General features: G+C 41.9%; 1 protein-coding gene and 1 long non-coding RNA gene across 9 annotated transcripts in view; one reads left to right on the top strand and one right to left on the bottom strand.

Moving 5' to 3' along the window:
• Nucleotides 1-8569, top strand: part of MCPH1 (microcephalin 1) — a 235481-nt gene extending 226912 nt beyond the window's left edge. For 4 of the 7 annotated variants that reach the window (XM_070499951.1, XM_070499961.1, XM_070499949.1 and 1 more), the window contains 2 exons: nt 236-473; nt 6820-8561. In XM_070499951.1, the coding sequence (XP_070356052.1) occupies nt 236-473; nt 6820-6875 (294 nt within the window). In that variant the 3' untranslated portion in view covers nt 6876-8561. Of the gene's footprint in view, nt 1-235; nt 474-6819 lie in introns of all 7 variants that reach the window. The other 3 variants (XM_070499953.1, XM_070499962.1, XM_014857434.3) reach the window with 1 other exon arrangement.
• On the bottom strand, nt 473-23569 carry LOC139042285 (uncharacterized). Of its 2 annotated transcripts, XR_011498843.1 has the most exons (4): nt 22075-22198; nt 19902-19983; nt 18346-18507; nt 473-1325 (listed from the first exon to the last, which is right to left on the bottom strand). It is a non-coding gene; the product is annotated as an uncharacterized lncRNA (long non-coding RNA). The 2 variants fall into 2 exon arrangements; XR_011498844.1 differs by lacking the exons at nt 473-1325; nt 22075-22198 and adding an exon at nt 23440-23569.
• Between the last annotated feature and the right edge of the window lie 294 nt (nt 23570-23863).

Raw genomic sequence — 23863 nt, 5'->3', positions numbered from 1 at the left:
AGTTTCACTTGTAGGCTGCTTCAGGAAATGTCCATTTTAGCTGCTCATTATCTGTCATTATTGTTAAATGTCATTATCTCCCCTGGATCCTCAGAATTCAAAATTCATCCAAGACTAGGCAACCTTAGGTTCTGCTCTTTTTCCCAAAAGGGAGTGAGCTTCACTGTCAACCTTTTCTGAATAAAATAAACGGTTCAGCACTGCTGCTAACCCTCCCGCTGTCTTTGCCCGACAGCTGTGCCGCCTGGAGCGCCACTTGTCCGCGGGACACTACCAGGGAACCCTGTTTGCCGATCAGCCGATGATGTTCATCACCCCGGCCAGCAACCCCCCCAGAGCCAAGCTGTGGGAACTGGTCCTCCTGTGTGGGGGCCGGATCACGCGTGTCCCTCACCAAGCCAGCATCTTCATCGGACCCTCCCAACGAAAGAGGAAGGCAACAATCAAGTATCTGTCGGAATCGTGGATCTTAGGTAGGAATCTCCGCCCAGGAACAACCGTGGGTCCTGCAGGGGACACGTGGAGGTGGATGGAGAAGGCGCCTTCTGATTGCAGTAGCCCTTGAAGGTCCCTTTAGAGCCACTGTTCTGGGGTCCCAGTCACATGGACAGGTTTCCCCAGGGAGAAGCATCATGCCCACCACTCCTTCCATGCAGCCTGGGGCCTTTGGATCAAGCTCTGAGTGTCCACACCTCTGCTTTACCAGAGTCCTGTAATTATTACATGTCACAGGCCAACCTAGACATTCCTGCTTTTTACTGTCAGTGGGAGTGTGGTTAATGACGACAAACGAGCTCCTATAAGACTTTACCCCACTAGCGTGTGTGAAAGACCCAGTCTACCCAAAGGGGCCCCAAATCTTAAAGCCACGGCACAGGCCATCCATCTGCAGCTCGTACACTGTCTCTCCCCAAGGGCCTGCCTCACTCTGCTTCCAGGGGTGGCAGCGAGCGCCCAGCTGCCAAGACCCGCCACCCAGGCTCCCTCACTCCTTCCTCACATGCAGCTCTCCTGATAACTCATTTGTCCACATGCTCAGAGTGGTTGCCTTTAGTACATTAGGAGCTCCAGCTTTTATTTCAAAAAGTAAGCGTACTGTGGGGTCGGCCCAGTGGCGCAGTGGTAAAGTTTGCATGTTCTGTTTTGGCAGCCCGGGGTTCGCCAGTTTGGATCCTGAGTGCGGACCTACACACCACTTGTCAAGCCGTGCTGTGGCAGGTGTCCCACATAGAAAGTAGACAAAGATAGGCACGGATGTTAGCTCAGGGCCAGTCTTCCTCAGCAAAAACAGGAGGATTGGCGGCAGATGTTAGCTCAGGGCTAATCTTCCTCAGAAAAAAAAAGAAAAGAAAAGTAAGCATAATGTGAATGTAATGTACACATCGGGCATCAATTCAGTGGACATTGTGTCAAATGCTCCTCTGGATTCTGCAGGGCAAGCGGTGGCAGAGATAAGCCCTGATCTCCAGGAGGCTGGAGGCTGACGCTGTGGTGACAAGCGGGCGTGTAGATGGCCATCCATCTGTGTGTGTCTGTGTCCTAACCTCCTCTTCTTATAAGGACAACAGTCATAGTGGACTGGGGCCTTCCCTAATGACCTCATTTTAATTACCTTTTAAAGTCCCAATTTCCAAAGACAGTCATAGTCGGTGGTCCTGGGGGGTGGGGCTTCAACATATGCATTATGGGGGGCATAATTCAACCCATAAAAGTGAATTACTCCAGTTTCAGCACCTTTGGCCACGAGCCTTACCTGGCTTCTTGGGCCTGGAGAAGTGCATTCTTTCTCTCCCTCCTTCGCCCCAGGTTTCTTTTTCAGTCTTCCTCCTATTTGCCACCCCTTGTCTCTAAATCCCAAACTTCTGGCTTTCCTCACCGCTTCCTAGACATTATCCTTCAACAGATAAGTAGATGCCGTGTTTGTCCAAGTTGCATTCATACATAACTACAGACATTTTATGAGTGTCGTTTAAATGAACGATGGTCATCCTCTGATATATTTTAAAAGTATGGCAAACAAAAGTAATTTTTTTTACCATCTGGTGCAGAGTAATTTATCTTTTCCCTGGAAACTAATTTCAAAAAAAAAACCCCTACGATTTTAGCTACAGTCCAAAAGCCAAGAGGCTGTTTACTCTTTTCTAAATGCCAAGAATATAACCTTCAAAACATCCTATGTTCTGAAACAGAGGTTCTTGTTTTGTTTTTCAAAAAGCGCATGTATCAAAATGACACCGACTGGAGACCAGAATTGTGCTTTTAAAAAAAACGTCTCATTCAGCTAACGGAACTGTGCACCTGATTGATATCAACAGCGCATATCAACAACCACTCTTTTCAAAGTTTGCCAGTCGTGTACTGTGCAGAGGGCCAAAGTCTGGATCTGCGCTCTTATTATTTCCAGGTTGGGGAACTCTGCCGGCCCCTTCCTGTCGCTCGTGCGTTTCTGTGCACAGATCGTGCACAGTCCTGCCCCCTGCCCGATTCCTCCAATTGTTTTGCCACTCAGCTCTCCTGCTTGGTGGTTTTCTAGGAGGCAAGTGTCTATCTACCTGCTTGCCCCCAGGGATTAATTTTCACAAGGCCCTTTGGAATTCTTTGAGTTTCAGAGCTGGAGCCGTGGACCCAAGTTTCTGTTTCTTTCCTCTCCCATAATTCATGTCCTGTTTCTGATTTGTCATTGATTACACCATCTGTGTGTGCCCTTGGCAGCATCCGGGTATTGTGTGTTCTGGAATCTCTGGCTCTCCGCGTGGTGAAATCCTCACCAGAAAGACGAGCCTCCTGACTCTGGCCACTGCCCCTGTCTGCACTGCGTCCTCTCAGCCTGGTCACTCAGGTGTTAGAACATGTGTTTTTCAAACATTTGTTAGTTTATATTCTTCTCTTTCTGAATTGAGTTACAATACCCTAGCTCCAGCTTTGTACAAATAAAGATTTCATTTTTATGTCTCTGTACACGTGCACGGACCTGCAAAACATACAGTCCAGAGCATTGCGTTCTCCGCCCCATCGAGCCTCTGCCACTAGCTATTCTCCGACTAGAGGCAAATCATCTATTTTCTCTGGACCTAATGTACTCTTATGTCTCAGGGACTCTACCTCACACAGCGGCTCATCTTCCAGTTGGAACATATTTCATTTATAGGGACAGTCTTAAAAGTAGCTCGTATCACTTTCAGATTTGCAATTTACCTTCCAAAGTAAAGATTCCAGGGTTTTTAGTGCTTTCCTATTTGGTCCTATATTTTATCGGGTCTTTGTTTTTGCAGACGTAGTAAAATCACAAGGGACGGACAAGCAAGAGATTTTTTCTTTTTAGCCATTAGAAACATCTGAGAAGTTCCTTTTTCTTTTTCTTTTTCTTTTTTTTTGGCACAGGGAAAAGTGGACACCACCAAAAGAAGAGGTCTCTGTCCCCAGGACCTCTGACATCCTGGCACCATAATCCATCACATAAGCCTTTTCTCCTTCACCATGTGTATCTTGAAAAGAGTGACCCAACGTTTATGAATATTAAAAGAACTGCCTAAGTGCTTATTCTAGTTCTAAGAATTTCTTCCAGCCTCTGGCTCTTTCTCTGGGAGAGACACAGCTCTGGGGAGTCCATTTAGCATTCAACCAGCCTGCCCCCTTGGCTGACGCCTCATGTCGCTGGCATAGAATGGTGTGAACTTACGAAACCTCTCAACGGGACTCCCCACGTGAAACTTAAGCCCTGTCTTACTCATTTGCTCCACGGAGCATCTCATCTATGCCGGGCTGCCTTATAACGAGGCTGTTTGAACCGTCGTGATTATGTTCCCAATCCGTTCCCCAGAGCCCATTTTCCCTGAAACAGCAGGATCCTTAGGCCAAGATTCTTGATGAGTCATTCAACCAGAAGGAGAAATGGGGACTTTTGAGAGAGAAAACACTTGCGGGCGCTTGAATTTTATGAAAATAAACAGGAAAACAGAAATCAAGTTCCCGGCACTAGGAAGCAGAATGTAGCTTTACCTGATATTGGTAATGCATACTCTATCTGAAAGCATTTTCCAGGAATTTCATTTCCCCCCGCAGGCCCATAGAATAGAATTCCCATTTTACATATCAGGAAACTAAGACCCTGGGCTCTGACGTGGCTTGGCGCCAGAAGTGAGAGCTGCCAGGGGCTGGGGGCTCTGCACCCGTTCATCGCCAGTCCACCACTTTCGGTGCCCTAATCGTTTCTCTTCACTCTTTTCATCCCCCATTGGTGTTATCATTTAAGGTTAGTTTGGCCTTTCTCATAAGACGTATTTCCAGTCTCAGGCGCCTTTTTATTGTCTGGGTTATGTTGAAGTGATAAGACATACATTTTATGCTATTGTGGGAACATAATGTAATATTCTCAACAACGTTGCCAAAAAAAAAAAAAAAGTTTAGCCTCGGCATGATTTCCTTATAGCTTATAAAAAGCATTTGATTTGAATGTCTCCCCATGTCGCTGTTTGCAGGAAAAGGATCTCTGATAACATGTGGGCCCTGTGCATGCTAATGTTGTTTCCCCTGATGGTGGACAAGGAACTCCGCCCAGAAAAACGCATGCTCTTGGAGGCAGCGTTTGGTTAAAGCAAGGCCACTCTGGAGGCCTCGGACCTTAGGCTTTCTTGATTAAATAGACACTGTCAGGGTTCCTCAAGATCGTCTCAGGCCAGATTTTCATTGCATAGATGAGGAACCCCTCACCAAGAGGTGAGGCCCGTTGCTGAGGATGGAAAGACAGGAAGAAAGGAGAACAGGAGGCGGGCCTGCTCCCCTCCTGAGGACACCACCCGCTCTCATCCTCCCTGAGGCCGCCTGCCCAGGAGCTCGGCAACCATTCAGACAGCCACTGCAGAACTTTAAGATGCCATTTCAGACAATAAGATGAATTTTTTGTTTTTGAGTTGTTCTCAAAGCGGATGAAATCTACCAGAATAGAAAGGAATGAGAACTAAAACTGACTCGTGGAATTTTATACTTTCAACATCTCGTGTGTTTAGGCTTTTTAAAAGGTATATCGCTAGTGGTTTTTTTTTTAAATTAACTGCTAGCCTGCTAGAGCCTTGAAAAGATGTGGAAAGAGTGAGCCCAGAAAGTGCATTTCTAAGCTCTCCCTTTAGTTGTGTTCCACGGTCCACTAGTGGTCCCAGATGGTTATCTTTGAAATTTCCTAACCGGCCTCCCTGGGCGCCCCTTTGTTCAATTTACACCAGCCAGACTCCAGTCACGGATGTGAGCACTGTCGGTGATGTGAGGGTTAGAAAGCATGTGACAGGCAAGCGCGCAAACTGGAAAATAAAAGACTCTTCTCTGTCCCCAATCAGCCACACGTGGTCCTCAAGCCTCACTGAAAACAAAAAGGTCAGCTCAGATCCAACTCAGAATGAGAAATATTATAGAGGCAACATTTTATATCCATCACTAGAAATGTCATCGTCAGTGTGGGGAATCAAGTAAAATAAAAGAAATTTTTTCTCAATTTGCGGGAAGAGAAAAAACTTTTTGGGTTAAATTATTTTTTTAACCAATTTTTCTTAAACTTTGTTACTATATATTCATTCATCTTCAAGCACCAAATTGTACAGAAGAATGTAGGAGGAAAGAAAGAATAAAGATAATGCCAAATATTAACAAAATTGAAGCAAAGAAAAAAAGTTGAGAGAAAAAAGAGTTCTTTGGGGGAAAAAACCTTGTAGTCAAAATCCTAGCAATATTGAAAAAGAAAAGAAGAGAAAGGGTCCAGCCCAGACCCCCTGTGGAGCACATTTGTGTTGGGAGGGCTACCCTTACATTCTGGGAACTATCTTGAGATACTACTAAGATGAGCCAGTTTTTCTTTCTTTTTATTTCTTTTTTTTTTTCCTATAGTCATGGAATAAACCCATTATTTCTGCTTTGTACCTCACAGCCATCATAGTTTTCCATCTTGTATTGCTCATCATCGTGACTTCATAGGTCCTTCAATTGTAATTTATCCATGCCTCTGGATAATAATGGTAAATAAGTTAAATTAAACTTAATTTGTAGTTCAGTCATTGCAGACAGCCTATTACATTCCTCTTTCATCCTAACAGTAGAAGAAGGTTTGGGAGCCGTGAACTTTCCAGCGTGAAGGAAAGAGTTTAAGGGGCTGCTTCAAGCTGGCTGCAGTGTGCGCCTGTGCTGGCCTGTTCACCTGCACCCAGGGTTGTCCTGGATCAGGTGACTTCTTGTGATTTCATAAAATAATAGAGTTTCAAACTGACAGGCCTTCAGAGCTGACTAGTCCAACTTATTCTACCAAAATATGAAGACCTGAGTTTTAGAAAGTATGCTTACTAACTTTGTACTCCATAGAGAATTCTCCGCTCGGCAGATAGGGTGACACAGCCTAGGATGTATTGTTGGTGTCATAACTAAAACTTTCTTACGTATTTACTTATACTCTGCCAGTCCATGACGTGGGAGACCTGTGTCAGTTAGCTACAGCGAATACCCTTTGGTACAAGGCAAACTTTATTCACCCTGTCTACTAGAACGTTCTGCCATAGTGGGAATGGCCTATGTGTGCTCTATCTAATAGGACATGTGGCTATTGAGCACTTGAAATGTGGCTTGTGTGACTGAGGAACTGAATTCTTTGTTTTATTTCATTTTATATTATTTTGTTTTATTTTAAATAGCCACATGTGCTATATAGACATGTGGACATCTGGACAAGGCATTCTAGACCATTTAGAATTTTTAAATATGGTTTTGTGTATATATTAAAGGTTCTTACTTTCCTGTGGGGCTGGCCATCATAAACACTAAATTGCTTCTCTCTCTCTCTAGATTCGATCACTCAGCACAAGGTCTGTGCCTCTGAAAACTACCTATTACTGCAATGATGGGGCACCGCTCAACACGTGGCTGCGGCAGATAGCTCGCGAAGTCGTCTGTAGACATTCAAGTGAGAAACAAAACTATGAAGAGGAGGAACTGACATAGAAAGGGTGCCTTTTTATGTCATCACATGTTTGTCCTGTGTGTGTTGTGGTTTTTACATAAAGAAGCTCCTTTGTGTGACTTTCTGATGTCTGAATGTGTTACAGAGAAGTGCTGACCAGCCCTATTGGGGCCGTCTTTGTATCTTGGTAACGATCATAATTCAAAGGTCACAGAACCTTTGTCATTGAAGCACCATACTGTTAAATAAACAGTGGGTATTAATTTAAATTGTTTTATTACTGAGAACGATTGAAGAACCCGCCTAAGTATCTTGGTTAGACCCTAAGATCTTTATTAACATGTCATACTAGACGTGAAGGACATAGATCAGTCATTGGGGTTACTTTTTAGGTATCTGAGACTCTTCTGAAGGTAATTACTGAGGAAGGGGTGGGAGTCACAGTCACTGATAATTAGTGCCATCAGAGTAGCTCTGCTTCTCAAAGCTCAGTTTACGGTGAGGAGAGCATCGCCAGCAACAGGCCACAGCCTCTATCGGGCGCCCTGATGCTGTCCCCAAGAGGAAACTGGCAGTGGGGCTGAACCATACACCCGCCAACCGGTCACATTCTGAAGGAGAGAAACGCTAAATCCCGTCAAGGTTGAAGGTGCCGTGAAGGCCTCCTCATGACGCTGTCCCCTCCCCGCGTTGTTCCTCTGTTACTCATCTCAGCTGTTACTCCTACTCAACAAATATCATGAGCCAACTGCTAGAACAAACCTTAGAGAAAGGAGGTGGCAATGCACGTGGAAACAATGAAGGGTTTTCTCTTAGTTTAATAGAGTGTGTTATAATACTCCTGCCCCGACAGCAGTTGAGTCTCAGAGCAGCTTGGCAGGCCCGAGTCCCTTTCTTCTCGTTAGAAACCCCATTGTGCTATATCCACAAGTGCCCCAGGCTTGTCTACTTTCAAGTTCAGGGACTTGGCAGAGCTCCCACAACCAAAAACTCCTGAGGAGGCCGAGAGAAACCGGCGACTCCTGCTGGGGACGAGCCACAAAGGACTTCCCACCACCACAACTGCATCAGCCGTAGAGTGCCACCCAGGCCGTCTGTCCACCCGGGCCGTCTGTCCACCCAGGCCTGCGTCCTCAGTGCCGAGTTCTGTCTCCTGATGCTGGCCTGCCAGCGGCCAGTCGGGATTCTCCTTCTAAAAGCCAGCACTCGATGAAGACACTGATTTGTGCCAGGCATTCCACTAAGCATTTTGTATGTGTTGCCTCATTTAATCCTCCCTACCATCGTAAAAGTCAGTTACTGCAGGCCTGCCATCCCCTACCCAAAACAGGGAGGGCTAAAAGTGCCTCAGAATTCTGGTATTTTAAAAAGGTTTGAAACATATTGTGGCTGTCACCATTTCTATTGAACATTGTATTGAAGATTCTACCCAGAGAAGGCAAGAAAAAGGAATTAAAGGCATACAGATGGGGAATAAAGACATAACACTATTCTCAGATCACCTGACACTATATGTAGAAAATTATAAGGTGTCAAAGGAAAAATAGAACAAGCAAGTTTAGTAAGATTACAGGATACAAAATCAATATGCAAAACTAACTGACTTGTATTTCTTTGTACTATCGATAAATAATGAAAAAAGAAAATTAAAGACACAATTCCACTTACACTGGCATCTAAAAATAAACTTAATAGGAATAAATTTAACAAAAGATGTATAGGACCTGAATACCAAAACTTAGAAAACGTTGCTGAGAGAAATTAAGTAAATGGAGAAATAAACCAAGTTCGTGGATTAGAAGACTCAGTACTGATAAGATGGCATTTCTCCTCAAATTGATCCATGGATTCAGTGTAATAATCAAAATCCCAGGGTGCTTTTTTATAGAATTTGAAAAACTGATGCTCAAATTCAGATGAAAATACAAAGAAACCCTAGTAGACAAAACAATTTTTTAGGAAAAGAACAAACTTGTAGGATTTACCTGATTGCAAAACTGGCTGTAAAACTATAGTGATCAAGAAGTGCGGTGTTGGGGCTGGCCCTGTGGCTGAGTGGTTAAGTTCGCGCACTCCGCTGCAGGCGGCCCAGTGTTTCGTTGGTTCGAATCCTGGGCGCGGACATGGCACTGCTCATCAAGCCACGCTGAGGCAGCGTCCCACATGCCACAACTAGAAGGACCCACAACGAAAAATATACAACTATGTACTGGGGGGCTTTGAAGAGAAAAAGGAAAAAAATAAAATCTTTAAAAAAAAAAAAAAAGAAGTGCGGTGTTGGTGTAAAGATCGAATATAGGTCGAGGGAACGGAATAGAGCATCTGGATATGAATCCTCATATTTATGGTCAGTTGATTTTCAACAAAGGTGCCAAGGCAATTCAGTGCAGTAGGATAGTCTTTAAAACAAATGGTCCTGGAAAAAGAAAAAAATAAGACAAAAGTGCACTTATATCCTTACCTCACATGCAAAAAGACAAGAAAATGCATATAGATCTTTACCTCACATCATATAGGAAGTTAACTCAAAATGGACCAGAAAGCTACCTCAGGGTTTCTCAGCCTCAGCACTGTTGACATTTTGGATGGGTAATCCTTGCTGTGGGGGGCTGCTCTGTGCGTTGTAGTATGTTTATTAGCACCATCACTGGCCTTTACCTATTTATTAGATGCCAGTAGCGTACCCCACCCACTTGTGACAATCCACAGTGTCTCGAGCTATTCCCAAAGTCCCCTGGAAAGTAAAACTGTTCCCAGCTGAGACCTAACGTGAGAACTAAAATTATAAAAATTCTAGAAGAAAACATAGCAGGAAATCTTTCTGACCTTAGGTTAGGCAAAGATTTCTTAGATATGACACTGAAAGCACAATTAATAAAAAAAAAATTGTACCTCAATTTATTCAAGTTAAATTTTTGCTCTTCAAAAGAAACCATTAAGAAAATGAAAAGACAAGCCACAGACTAGGAGAAAATATTAGCAAACCATGTATCTGATAAAGGAATTGTATCTAGTCTATGTAAAGAACTTCTATTCATTAATAAGATAAAGAATGAGCAGAAGATACTTCACACAAGAACATGCAGATTAATAAGCACATGAAAAGATGTTCAGGGTTGGTCATTAGAGACATGCAAATTAAAAGCACAATGAGATACCACTACACACCCTCTGGAATGGCCATAACCAACACTTTTGGCAATACCAAGAGTTGACCAGCATGTGGAGAAACTAGAACCCTCACACATTGCTGGTGACTGCAAAGTGATGCAGCCACCCTGAAACCCATTGGGCAATTTCCTTTAAAAATTAAGCATACACTTACTATATGACCGAGCAACTTCACTCCTAGGTATGTACCCAAGAGAAGTGAAAACATGTGTCTACACAAGAACTTGTAGACAAATGTTCATAGCAACGTTATTCACAACAGCCAAAAACTAGATGCAATCCATCAACTGATAAATGGATAAACAAAATGTGGTACATCCATACCGTGGATTGCTACTCAGTCACAAAAAAGAACAAGATACTGATATATGCAACAACTTGGATCATCCCCAAATCATGATAAATGGAAGAAGCCAGACTCAAAGGACTGCATAGTGTATGATTCCATTTAGATAAAGATAAAGTTTCTAGACAAGAAAGCATAGGGGCAGAAAACAGATCAATCGTTTCCTGCCACTGGGGATAGGAGTGGGTATTGTCAGCAAACTTTTTGGGGTGGTGGGTGGAAATAGTCCAAAACTGGGTTGTGATTTTGGTTGTACAACTGTATACATTTAGTAAAATCATTGAACTGTACACTTGAGTAAATTTTATGGTGCATAAATTATATATTAATAAAGCTGTTTAAAAAAAAAACTATGTGGTCATCGTGGAGCTGTACCGCTCAGATCTCAGTTGAAGAAAGAACCTTCTGTTCAGCTCTAGTTAGCTGACAGCCTCCAGCCTCCACCTCAGCTTTCAAGCCAAGGCCACACTCTTCCTGGGCAGTCAGTCCCCAGCCAAGGACCGGGCCCAGCAGGGCGCATGGACAGGCTGATTCTGCTAACACGAGCCCCCTCTAACAGGCATCTTGGCTCCGGAACTCCCCATTCCGCTCTGCAGTGTGGTCTAAGGCTCTCTCTGCCCACTCCTGCTTCCTCCTCCTGTCCTTTTGCAGCTGTCAGCTCTGCAAGAGGTCCTGAAGGCCTTCCTTATGGGATCCTGCTCCCTCCCACTTTTATGTCTCACAGGAGTTATCCCCAATAAACCTCTTGCTCTCTTAACTCCGATCAGCGTCAGCTACCCGGACGACCAACGCGACGGAAAGTCCTGTGATGCAGAGAATTCCCTGGTGGAATCTGGGGCAGCAGCTTGTAACCTAATATGTCTTCAGTGACACATAGCACATTAAGTAGGATACATAAAACTATTAATAGTCTCATCTATATTCAGGTCAGATTTTGCCTCCAAATTCACTTACGAAAACCTATTTTTCAAAGCTTCTGGATTTTGGAATTGTAGATGAGCGACTGTGGACTCATATTGTTATCTACAGATGTTCTGCTTTTTGGAAATTACGTAACTTGCACAGAGTCACATAAACCAGTCGATGGCAGAAATGGTGTTTGGACATAGCCAGTCCCTTCACAGCCCTGGAAGCTCACTCAGGCTTAACAACACACCTCTGAGAATGTCTGATGGACTGGTAGTAATTTTCAAATGTTTCCTGCATACCCGCCACGTGCAGGTCACTATCCCAAGCACTGTGTATGTTTGTGTCCAGTGGACCTCATATAACGACATGGTCCTCAAGCTTAGAATCAAAGTATTTCCACAAAACCTTAACAGTTCTTTTCAGCCTCCTTTAAACAGCAAACCTCTTTGCTCCAATGAGGTTGCATGAAAGTTGAAATAGGTAAAACAGATCCCGTGAGAACTGCCCTGATCCAAAATTGGGGAGGGGAAAGGAGAGGGTTCTAGATCTTCGCCAAGGACCCCTTCCTTCTCCCGATAAGGATAACTCCCACAATGCCTCTGTAGATACTTAGGAGATGGTCTCGCAACCACCCAGCTAGTCCGATCCTTCGCTTGACTGACAAAGAAGCTGACACCTGCAAAGTCATTCGATGAACGAGCAGTAACTCTATGAAAAGAATCTAAGTATCAGAACTCCTTCCCCACGATGCTTTCACTTTTTGGCACCCAAGATGGCACCAGCCGAAATTGTCTACGCACACGGGATAACGTTGCTCAAACTCAGAAAACTGCTTTGAAAGTCGCACATAACACGCTGAAAAGACGAACCACAAATGAGATTTCGTTTGACGTAGGCAATTAAAGCTTCTTTGTGTTCCGTAAGCCGCTCCCATTATTTTGTGCACACATTGCCACACTTTTGGATAGAAAATTTTCCACCGTGTGTCCTATTACATGCTATTGTCTCATGTTTTTAGAAATGCCATTTAGGGGCTTAAAAGATTTAATTTCCAGATAGTTATTTACAATCATGCCCCCTTAGAATTGTGTTTGAAAAGTGTATGAGAAAATTCTGAGCATACACATTTCAGGAATGATTTATATGACTGCTTCTCAAACTTTGATGTGAATTTGAATCATCTGGGGATATTATTAAAAGGTCGATTCTGATTTAGTGGATCTGGGGTGGGGCCAGAAATGCTGCATTTCTAACAAGCTCCCAGATGATCTCATGGAAGCTGTTGGAGTAGCAAGGATTTGGAACACTCAGAGGGATGTTATCCGTTTACATACCATTTATTCTAAACAGGAATTAATGAGTTGGGGATTTTAATGTCTTGTTAAACGAAATTGATGTTCTAGCAGCGTGTTGCAAATATGTTGTCGAATTCTTATCAAGGTGTTTCTTCAAAAGTGCATAGGGCAATGACTCTCAACTCCTGCTGAACGTCAGAATCACCTGGAGAGTTTAAAAATATACAAACACCAGACAATACCCCAGGATTCTGATGTAACTTGTCTGGGCATCCATATATTGGGGCAGGGAAGGGGCATGTGTTTGTCTATTTAGTTCCAGGCAATTTGAGCACATGTAAGGTCCATGTATGCATCACCACTGTGAAGGTAGAGAACATTTCCATCACAATGATCCCCCATGTTGCCCTTTATAACCACACCTGCTTCCCTACCAGCTTCCTCCCTTCCTTAACTCCTGGCAACCATTAATCTGTTTTCCGTCTCTATAACCTTGTCATTTCAAGAATGTTACGTAAATGGAATAGTACAGTATGTAACCTTTTGGCATTGGCTTTTGTCACTCATCATAATTCTCTGATAACTCATCCATGTTGTATGTATCGATGGCTGGTTCCTTTTTATTGCTGAGCAGTATTCCATGGTGTGGATGTGCCACAGTTTAACCACTAACCCCTTGAATAGGGTGAAGATAAATGTGAAATGCCCTAGCCCAGTGTGATGTTTGTGTGACAACTTGACTGTGTTATGTGGTGCCCAGATATTTGATCAAACATTATTCTTGGTGTGCCTATGAGCATTTCTGGATGAGATTAATATTTGATTTGGTAGAGTGAGTAAAACAGATAGCCTTTCCCAATGTGGGTGGGCCTTATCCAATCAGTTGAAGACCTGAACAGAACAAAAGGGCAGAACCTCCTGGAATAAGGGGGACCTCCTCATGCCCGATGGCCTTGACCTGTAACATCTCTCTTTTCCTGCCTTTGGACTTGAACTGAAACATTATCTCTTCTTGGGTTTTGAGCCTACCAGCTTTCAGACTGGAACTCACATCATCAGCTCTCCTGGGTCTACAGCTTGCCAACTGTAGATCTTGAGACTTCTCAGCCTCCATAATCACATAAGCCAATTCCGTATAGTAAATATACCCTATTGATTCTGTTTCTCCGGAGAACCTTAAGTGTGTAGCATAAAGTAGATATTTAAATGCTGAATCTGTATGTGAATCCAAGGGAATTGACAACTAAATAAGCCCTTCGGGTCTTTGAAGGAAAGATGTGTGGTGATGTATTGTGATGGATACTTTAGGAGTCTAAGCAGCATGGCAGAGTAGATCAGGAGTTGACGGGGCGGGTGGGGAGAGCAGAGCCCAGTCTGTCATTCCCCCTCCCCCTAGGAAGGTTCCTGGAGCAGGATGAACACTGGGATCCAAGCTCTAACGTGGGTGAAGCCATTAGGCACAGAGTTTATCAGACCAGAGAGAAGTCATGGAGTATCGTAGGGCCTGTCGGTAGAACTGGGTTCTACCTGTCACTTGGTAGAACCAGGGCAGGTTGACTTCGCTTCCCTCACTCCCGGGACTCTCACCTGTAAAATGGGCATAGCTACTGCACTGCACAACTCATCATAAAACAAGGATTCTTGTAAGGGTCCAAAGTACAAGGTGTGAATGGTCTTTGCAAACCATCAGGCACTATGAAAACATCAACCATGATTATCCTTATTCCTGTTCTACCAGATATCCAGGAGCTGGTTTGTATTTACCCTGAGGAAACAAAAATGAGGACAGATTGGCAAGGTGCCTGAGAATGAGCCACTGGAGAGTTTCTCAGAGCATCATCTGGGACCTCCTGGCCCAGGATCACCCACAGTGCCGACTCCTGAGCCCACTGCAGAAGGACCAGATCAGGACCCCTGGAAGGAATGACTTGTTTAAACCCAAAGTTGTTTGAAATCTTCCAGTTCTGCTCCTTACAGGACATGCAGTAACATCCAGGGCTCCTGGATATGATCACACCTGGACGGGTGAGGGTGGAATCAACATTCTACAGTGGTCTTTAAGAAGGTAAGAAAAACAAGGGTATTTTTTGTGAAGGATTAAAATGATGAAATCCAAAGCATGAAGCTAAAGCAAAATGTGCCAAATTGGCCACACCATAAAACAGCCCTATTTTACACAGTATGTTGTTCTGTGTTGTGTAGGATATCAACGTAGGCTTGATAACTACAGGTAAAAATAAATAGCAAATTTATTCCTCCTTCTCTGTTTATGTTAAAAGCCACTCATAGTTTGCCATTTTATTTCACCAAACGAGAGGTGACAATTGGAGATCCGGTGAAAAGATCATCGTAACCCTTCATTTTTGGGCTGTTCTTGCCCTTCCTTCCTTATGTGAACTTTCTCTTAGTTAGAGGAAATCATACTGAGGAGGATAGGTCTTGTTTCGGGAGAAATGCAAAGAAAACAGATAACAGTCAAGTTTTTGACATCCAAAAAATTACAGAAGAAATGGAGCAGGATTAATAACCTAAAAATACTTTGCTACAACATACCTAAAAATACTGAAGAAAATATTACAGACTTCCTTTTAAATGTATTGCAGAAATCCTAATAAAGAAAGGAAATCCCCAGTGGGTGGGCAGTCAAGAGGGAGCTGGGAACAGAACTGTCTCGAGCCTTAGCGTCCAACGCTGCTGCCCAGAAATAGGGAGAGCAGGCTCTGGAGAACGAGTGGCTGGGGATTTATGGCAAAAGGGGTCAGCAGAGGAGCCCAGGGGCCTGTGCAAAGTGAGTGATATGGAGTAAATCCTCCAAATAAAACCGAAATTCTGGACAGGTGCAAACTCAGTGAAACAGAAGACTAGAAAAAATTCCGCACTGGTTGACAAAGAAGCTGTACTATCTGGTTGAGAGTCCTAGTCAGGGAGAAAAAAAAAATGATTGCTTTCAAACAGACCATATTTTCTGAACTAAAAACAATTTAGAAAATCAATGGCATAAAGAAGTCCAAAAACTGTATTTGTAAGTCTGAAAACATAAGTAACTGATACATCAAAAGAAACCATAACGGAAATGAGATAATATTTAGAACAGAAGAATAAACTCCTGGGCTACAGCTAAAGCAGTATTTTGAGAAATACATACAGCCCTAAGCTTACATTAGTAAATAAAATGTAACTAAAAATTAATTAGCTAAATATCCAGCAAAAAAAAGTTGGGTAAAGCACTATACAGTAAATTAAAGAAAGTGATAGGAAGAAAATAATCAAGTTAATAGCAGAAATTAACAAAATAAAAATAAAGAAACAAAAGAAAGAATCCATTCAAAAGATGATTTTTTGAAAACACTGACAACATAGGGTAAATATCTGAAAGCTTAACCAAGTTAATAAACATCAAAAAAAAATAAGAAGGCAGTGTAAAACTCACTGGTAATGTTAAATGTCTAGTCAAAGTTAGATTCTGTAATATGGTAATGATGGTGCATAATTCAATTATAACTCTAGTTTAAAAGTTAAAAAACAAATGTAGTAAAAATATCCATAACTACAATAATCTGTTATTAATTACAACGATATAAAAAATAAGTAAATTGTAACATCAATCGCCTAAAACTTGAGATGGAGGAGAGGTAAAAGTGTAAAGCATAGGAATTCTATTGAAGTTAAGTTGTTACTAGTTTAAAATATGGTGTGATAATTTTAAGATATTTAATGTTGCTCTCATGGTAACCACAGGGGAAAGATCTGCAGTAATTACACAGAAGAGCATGATAAAGAAGTCAAGGCATACTGATGCCACAGATATCAAAATACCAAAAAAGACAGGAGGATAAGACAGATTAGGGGTCCACACAACAACTAGAAAACAATTAACAAAATGACTATAGTTAGTCCTCACTTATCAATAATTACTTTAAGTGTAAATGGATTAAATTCTCCAACAAAAGATACAGAATGGCTGAAAGGGTGAAAAAAGAAGATCCAAAATATGCTTCCTACAGGAGACTCACTTTAGCCTTAAAAACATATATGGACTGAGAGTGCAGGGATAAAAAGATATTTCAAGCAAGTGGTAACCAAAAATAAGCAAGAGTAGCTATACTTAGACAAAATTTACTTTAAATTAAAAATGGTAAAAGAGACAAAGAATTTCACTGTATAATGATAAAGGGTCAATCCATCAAGAAGATAGAACAATTCTAAATATTTATGAGCTCAATAACTGAGCAACTAAATACGTAAAGCAAAAACTAACAGGAGAAATAAACAGCATTGCAATAATAGTTGGGGACTTTAATACCCGACTCTCAACAGTGGATAGATCATCCAGACAGAGAATCAATAAGGAAACAATGGATTTAAACACTTTAGACTTAATGACCTAACAGACATATGCAGAACATTCTATCAAACAACCCATTTTTCTCAAATGCACATGGAACATTTTCTAGGATAGACCCTATGTTAGGCCACAAAACAAGTCTTAACAAATTCAAGAAATCATCTTTGACCACAATGATATGAAACTAGAAATTAATAACAAAAGATAAAACTGGAAAATTCACAAATACCTGGAAATTAACACTCTCCTGAACAACCCACACATCAAAGAAGAAATAAAGGGGAAATAAAGTATCTTGAGACAAATTAAAATGGAAACACATACAGAAATTTATGGGATTCTGCAAAGACAGTTTGAAAAGGGAAGTTCATAACAATAAATGCATACATTAAGAAGCAAGAAAGATCCCAAATAAACAATCTAACTCCATGCTTTAAGGAACTAGAAAGAAAAGTAAATTGAGCCTAAAATTAGCAGAAGAAATGAAATAATAAAGATTAGAACAGAATTAAATGAAATAGAGAATAGGAAAACAACAGAAAAGATTTACCAAACTAAGAGTCTGTTCTTTGAACAGATAAAGAAAACTGACAAGCCTTTAGCTAGACTAACCAAGGATAAAAGAGAGAAGACCCAAATCAATGAAATTAAAAGTGAAAGAGAAGACATTACAAATGATGCCACAGAAATACAAAAGATCATCAGAGGCTACTATAAACAAGGATATGCCAACAAACTGGACAACCTAGAGGAAATGGAAAAAATTCTTCGAAACATACAAACTACCTAGACTGAACCAGGAAGAAATAGAAAGTTTGAATAGACCAGTTACTAGTCATGAGATTGACTCAGTAATCAAAAATCTCTCAATGAGGAAAAGCCCAGGACCAGATGGCTTCACTGGTGAATTTTGCCAAACACTTAAAGAAGAACTAATACCAGTCCTTCTCCAACTCCTTCAAAAATTGAAGAGGAGGGAACATTTCCAAACTCATTTTACCAGGCCAACCCTACTCTGATACCAAAGCCAGCAAAGGACACTACCAGAAAAAAAAAAACTACAGGCCAATATCGCTGATGAATGTAGATGTAAAAATTCTCAATAACATGCTAGCAAATTGAATTCTGTAGGCTCATTCACCATGACCAAGTGGGATTTATCCCTCAGATGCAAGGATGGTTCATCATATGCAAATCAATCAATGTGATACAGCACATTAATAGAATGAAAGGGAAAAAATCATATGATCACCTCAATAGATGCAGAAAAGGCATGTGACAAAATGCAACATTCATTCATGAGGAAAAAAAAAAACTCAACAAATTAAGTATGGAAGAAACTTACCTCAACATAATAAAGGCCACATATGATAAGCCCACAGCTAATATCATACTCAATGGTGAAAGGCTGAAAGCTTTTCCTCTAAGATCAGGAACAAGACAAGTGTGCCCAGTCTCACTGCTCCCATTCAACGTAGTACTAGAAGTCCTTGCCAGAGCAATCAGGCTAGAAAAAGAAATGAAAGTCAACAAAATTGCAGAGGAAGAAGCAATTGTCTCTATCTGCAGGTGACATGATTTTGTATATAGAAAATCCCACAGACTTCATGAAAAAACTGTTAGAGCTAATCAACAAATTCGGTAAAACTGCACCATACAACATTAACATACAAAAATCAGTAACATTTCTACACACTAACAATGAATTATCTGAAAAAGAAATAAAGAAAATGATCCCATTTACAATAGCATCAAAAACAATAAATAAAATACTTAGGAATAAACTTAATCAAGGAGGTGAAAGATCTGTACACTGGAAACTACAAGACATTGATGAAAGAAATTGAGGGAAACAAAAACAAATGGAAAGGTGGAAAGGTATCTTATGTTCATGCATTGGGGAAGTGAAAGAATCCGCCCCCCCCCCCCCCCCCCGCCTTTTCCTTAAGGTGCTTATGGCTGGTCAAATAATTAAAAAGGCAGGTTAGCAGGAGAAAATCAATCAAAGTTTAATGGGATGTATACATGGGAGAAACTCAGGGGAAACGGAGCAACTCAGCCAGATGGCCAAGGCTGCCTGTTTAAGTATCTTTAGCTACAGACAAGGAGGACATTTGGGGTGGTGATTTGGGGCTTCAAAGGGGAGGAAGGCAACCCACATGGAAATGGAAAAGCAAATGTTCGATAAATAGAACTTGGATAAGGGTGGGCTTAGCAAGGATCCTCCCAGTCTACCAAAACCCAGAGTTATCTATGGTAGAGGCCTATCCTGGGGACAGGTCTTTATTTTAATTTTCTTTTAGGCAGTTGGGGAGAAAGGTTGAATTTTTTGCTGAGTCTGAACCTTTATTGTCTTCAGCTCAAAGTAATCTGCACACCAGAGTGGCACATCTTGGGGCATCCTGGCCTGAACCCCATCACATGGAGTGGAAAAATTAATATTGTTAAAATGTCCATACTACCTAAAGCCAGCTATAGATTCTATGTAATCTCTATGAAGATTCCAATGGCATTTTTTACAGAAGTAGAGAAAACAATTCCAAAATTTACGTGGAAGCACAAAAGACCCCAAACAGCCAAGCAATCCTGAGAAAGAAGAACAAAGTGGGAGGCATCGCCCTTCCTGATTTCAAGCTATCCCATAAAGCTGTAGTCATCAAATCTGTATGGTACTGGCAGAAAAACAAACAAATAGGACAATGGAACAGAATCAAGAGACCAGAAATAAACCCAAGTATATATGGACAAAAGGGCCAAGAATACTCAATGGAAACAACAGTCTCTTTAATAAATGGTGCTGGCAAAGTGGGATATTCACATGTAAAAGAATGAAACTAGGTCCCTATCTTACACCACTCATAGAAATTAACTTGAAACAGATTAAAGACTTAAATGTAATACCTGAAACCATGAAACTCCTGGACAAAAACTTCAAAAAATCTTCTTAACATGGGTCTTCGAAATGATTTTTTGGATATGATACCTAAAGCACGGCAGCAAAATGAAAAATAAATCAGTGGGACCGTATCAAACTGAAAGGCTTCTGTACACGAAAGAAACAATGAGCAAAGTGAAAAGGCAACCTGTGGAATGGGAAAAAATATTTGCAAACCATATTTCAGATATGGGGTTAATATGCAAAATATATAAAGAAGTGATACAACTAAAAAAAAATAATCTGATTAAAAAATGGGCAATCTCAACAGACATTTTTACAAAGAAGACATAGGCACGGCCAACGAGTACATGAGAAGATGCTCAACATCACTTGGCATTAGGGAAATGCAAATCAAAACCACAATGAGATAAACACCTCATGACTGTTAGAATGGCCATCATCAAAAAGACAAGAGAGAAGAAATCCTAACAAGGATATGGAGAAAAGGAAACATTTCTGCACTGTTGTAGGATTATAAACTGGTGCAGCCACTATGGAAAACAGTATGGAGGATCCTCAAAAAATTAAAAAATAGAACTACCATATGATCCAGCAGTTCCACTTCTGGAACTATATCCAAAGGAAACGAAAACACTAATTCAAAAAAATATCTGCACCCCCATGTTCATATCTGCACCCCCATGTTCATATCTGCACTGCCATGTTCATATGTGCACCCCCATGTTCACATATGCACCCCCATGTTCATATGTGCACCCCATGTTCATATCTGCACTCCCACATTCAATGCAGCATTATTTACAATAGCCAAGATATGGAAAATGTCTAATCCCACGGTGGCCCAGGCATGGTGAATTCAGATACTCATACATATAAACTGGCACAATGGTTTTTGAAAGCAATTTGTCAATAAACATGAAGTCATCAGAACATCCATATCCTCAATCTCAATAATTAATCTTAAGAAAATATTCTAAAAAAAGGAAAATGATGTGTAACCCAAAAATGCTCATTGCAGGATTGTTTACATTGAAAGGAAACTGGGAACAATCAAATATCTAACAATATGGAAATTATTTAGTAAGTTATTATCTATCAGTCTGATGAAACGCCAAACAGCTGTTACAAATTATGAAGACTGATAATATAGGAAATGTTCATGATATGAAGTAAAAAAATATAAAATTACATTTATACTGCAATCAGAACCAAACAAAATTACATATGTGTAGTAAAAAAAAATAGGAAGGTAACATACAGATATGATTTGAGTGGAGTAACTGGGTATGACTAATTTTGTTATAAGACTTTTGTTCATGTTAAAATGTGTGTTCAGTAGTATTACTAAGAATTTTGAAAAGAAAAATTCAGGCACCTACCTACTCAAAGCCAGTTACACTCGAAGCCTGACACATGTAGCAGTTTATATGTTGAATCTGGGCTTCCTCCTGTTTCTTTGCCTACGTACGAGTTCAAGTTTCTTTGGTCAAGTTACTTAAACACCCAAAGCATGAATGTCCTCATCTCTAAAATGGGAGTATTAATACTTACTCGGAACCCCATTAGGGGGTCAAGTTGCTCAGATCATAAAGCTCTTTGCAAACTGCAAATGAAGACCCGGTCAACCTCCCATCCCCATCGCCTGCTCTCCAACTTGACCATTCTCCCCTTCTCCACATCTGTTTAATTTTATTTTTCTATGTTCAACTTGATTGTTTTGCCTTCTCTTCCATCTCCTTATTTTCCCCTCCCTTTGTGGAGGTCGAAATGGGTTTCATAGGCTTTAAACCAAGGTGCTGCCTCCTTTCTGGAGGTTCCGTGGGAAAAGTCCTTTTCTTGCCTTTCCCAGCATCTAGAGGCTCCTGCCGTCCTTGGCTGGTGGATGCTTCCTCCATTTCCAAAGCCAGTGGAGTCTTTATCACATGCTTCAGCCTAACACTGACTGTTCTGTCTCCTCCTTTCCCCAATTCAGGACCCTGTGATGACACTGATTACCATGGACCCACCCAGAAGGTCCAGGATAATCTCTTTATTTTAAAGTCAGCTGATTAGCAACCTTTCCCTCTGCAACCTTAGTTCCCCCTGGGCATGTTAGGTCACAAAGTCACAGGCCAGGGGCTATTCTTCTCCTACCACCCTGTCCCTTCATTCTAATTCAATCTAAGATGGACTTACTGGTCACCCATCTCAGTGGCACCCAGCCCTGGGACCTTAGACGAGACACTTGTCTTCTTGAAGCTGTAGTTTCTTCAACTGGCAATAGTGTTAAAGAGAAAATACATAATCACGACAGTTGTTAAAGCACAGTAAGGCAGAATTTATTCAAGGGGGGCCACGGCAATGGATGTGGGGACCCCTGCAGTGGGGTCTTGCAGTGGGGCAGAGGGATGGGACTCAGCTGTGAATACAGCACGAGCAAGCGGGGTTCACAGCCAAGGAGCAGGGCGGGCTCAGTGAGTGGAAAATCAGAAAGAGAAAACCTGATGGGAGAGGAGGCTTCTGACCAAACCGATCCAACAGGAGTCTTGCTGAAGGCAGGCGAGGAGGTCAGACATCCCCTGGGAGATGGTGGGGCGTGAGGAACCCATCAGATATCCAGGGTGATCAGATATCAAGGGTGGGGGTTCTGATTAAACTGACAGCAGGGTTCTCGCTAAAACTGGATTTACAAGGCGGGGCACAGAGGGGCCTAGGAGAAGGTTCAGGAGGCTGACTGAAGTTTGGTCAAGCACAGAGTCTTTGTCAACAGTCACAACACACACAACAGTCACAACGAGGTCCCTCAGGATGAAGGTCAGGCGAGATGGAAGAGGACGTTTGCAACAGCGCGGGAGCCCAGGCCGCTGAGTTTGCATCATTCAGGAGTCATATCAACCCCAAAACGTGGGTCAACCAACTGAGAGGGAGGCCCAGGGCAGACCAAGAAATTCCCAGCCAACAGACCTCACTCTCACAACTGGAACCACGAAGAAAGAGTAGAAAACGTTTTTTACTTAACAGTCACTGTGTGTGTTAAGCAATTATTTAACTTATTTGATCACACTGTAAAGGCCGAAATATATACGTTTGAAAGTGATTAAAGCGATGTCCCCTGTTGAATTTTGCTTCATCTTTTACTTTATTTAAATTTATAAAGTCTATTTTCTGTGCCAGGAAAACAGTATCCACTTTTCTCCCCTCATATTTGTACGTTAACTGAGACAATAATGAAAATTACTGAACTGAAACTAAACAAGCACATGCCGAGATTCTTCAGGCGAAACTAGTGTTTGGTTTGGGGTGTGTTCCCAGTTTAGGCACGGATGTTTTCCCAAAGCCTTGGGGCCTTCCAAAAGTCCCAAGCTCCATCTAGAACCCTAAGATGCTGGCCCCAGTCATCCCTTCATTAATCTGGTTTCGAGTTTTTAAATGTCTGGATTCACAGCTTATCTATGGGAACAAATAGTTTTCCATCTTCGCTATCCCAGAAAGAAGATTGACTGAAAAAGGTAATTTCGTGTCCCCTCCTGCACAAGCCAGTGGACGAAATCCCAGCCAAACCTGAGGAGAGAGGCATTGTCAGGAGGAAACCCATTCTGGGGATGGTCCAGCCGTCCGTCCATCCGTCCATCAACAGGAATGTAGCGATGACGTGCATTAGCAGCAGTTCTGTCAGCTCAAGGATGCCACAGGGACCCAGAGAGAGCAGGACAGAAGAGGCTGCCAGACCCAAGGCTTGGCACAAAAAGCCAGCAGCTGTCAGCCAGATAACATGCTCTGCCAGCAGCGTGAAACTCAATCAGTAAGTTATTGGGGATTGGTCAGAGAAAAGAGACTCTTTGTCCTGAGTGTGCAGAGCTGCTGATGGCAGAGGGCAGGAGAGGGGCTGTGACTCATGATGCCACAAGTTTCGCTCCAAAAACAGAACTGGGGACATTCTGTGGGGATAGAGCCGATGGCGCAGTAGGAGGTAGAAGGCTGAAGA

This window comes from Equus asinus, chromosome 27 (genome assembly GCF_041296235.1).
Source record: "Equus asinus isolate D_3611 breed Donkey chromosome 27, EquAss-T2T_v2, whole genome shotgun sequence".
Lineage (NCBI taxonomy): Eukaryota > Metazoa > Chordata > Mammalia > Perissodactyla > Equidae > Equus > Equus asinus.
Note: the sequence above shows the minus strand (reverse complement) of the source record. Positions and strands in the feature narration are given on the sequence as shown.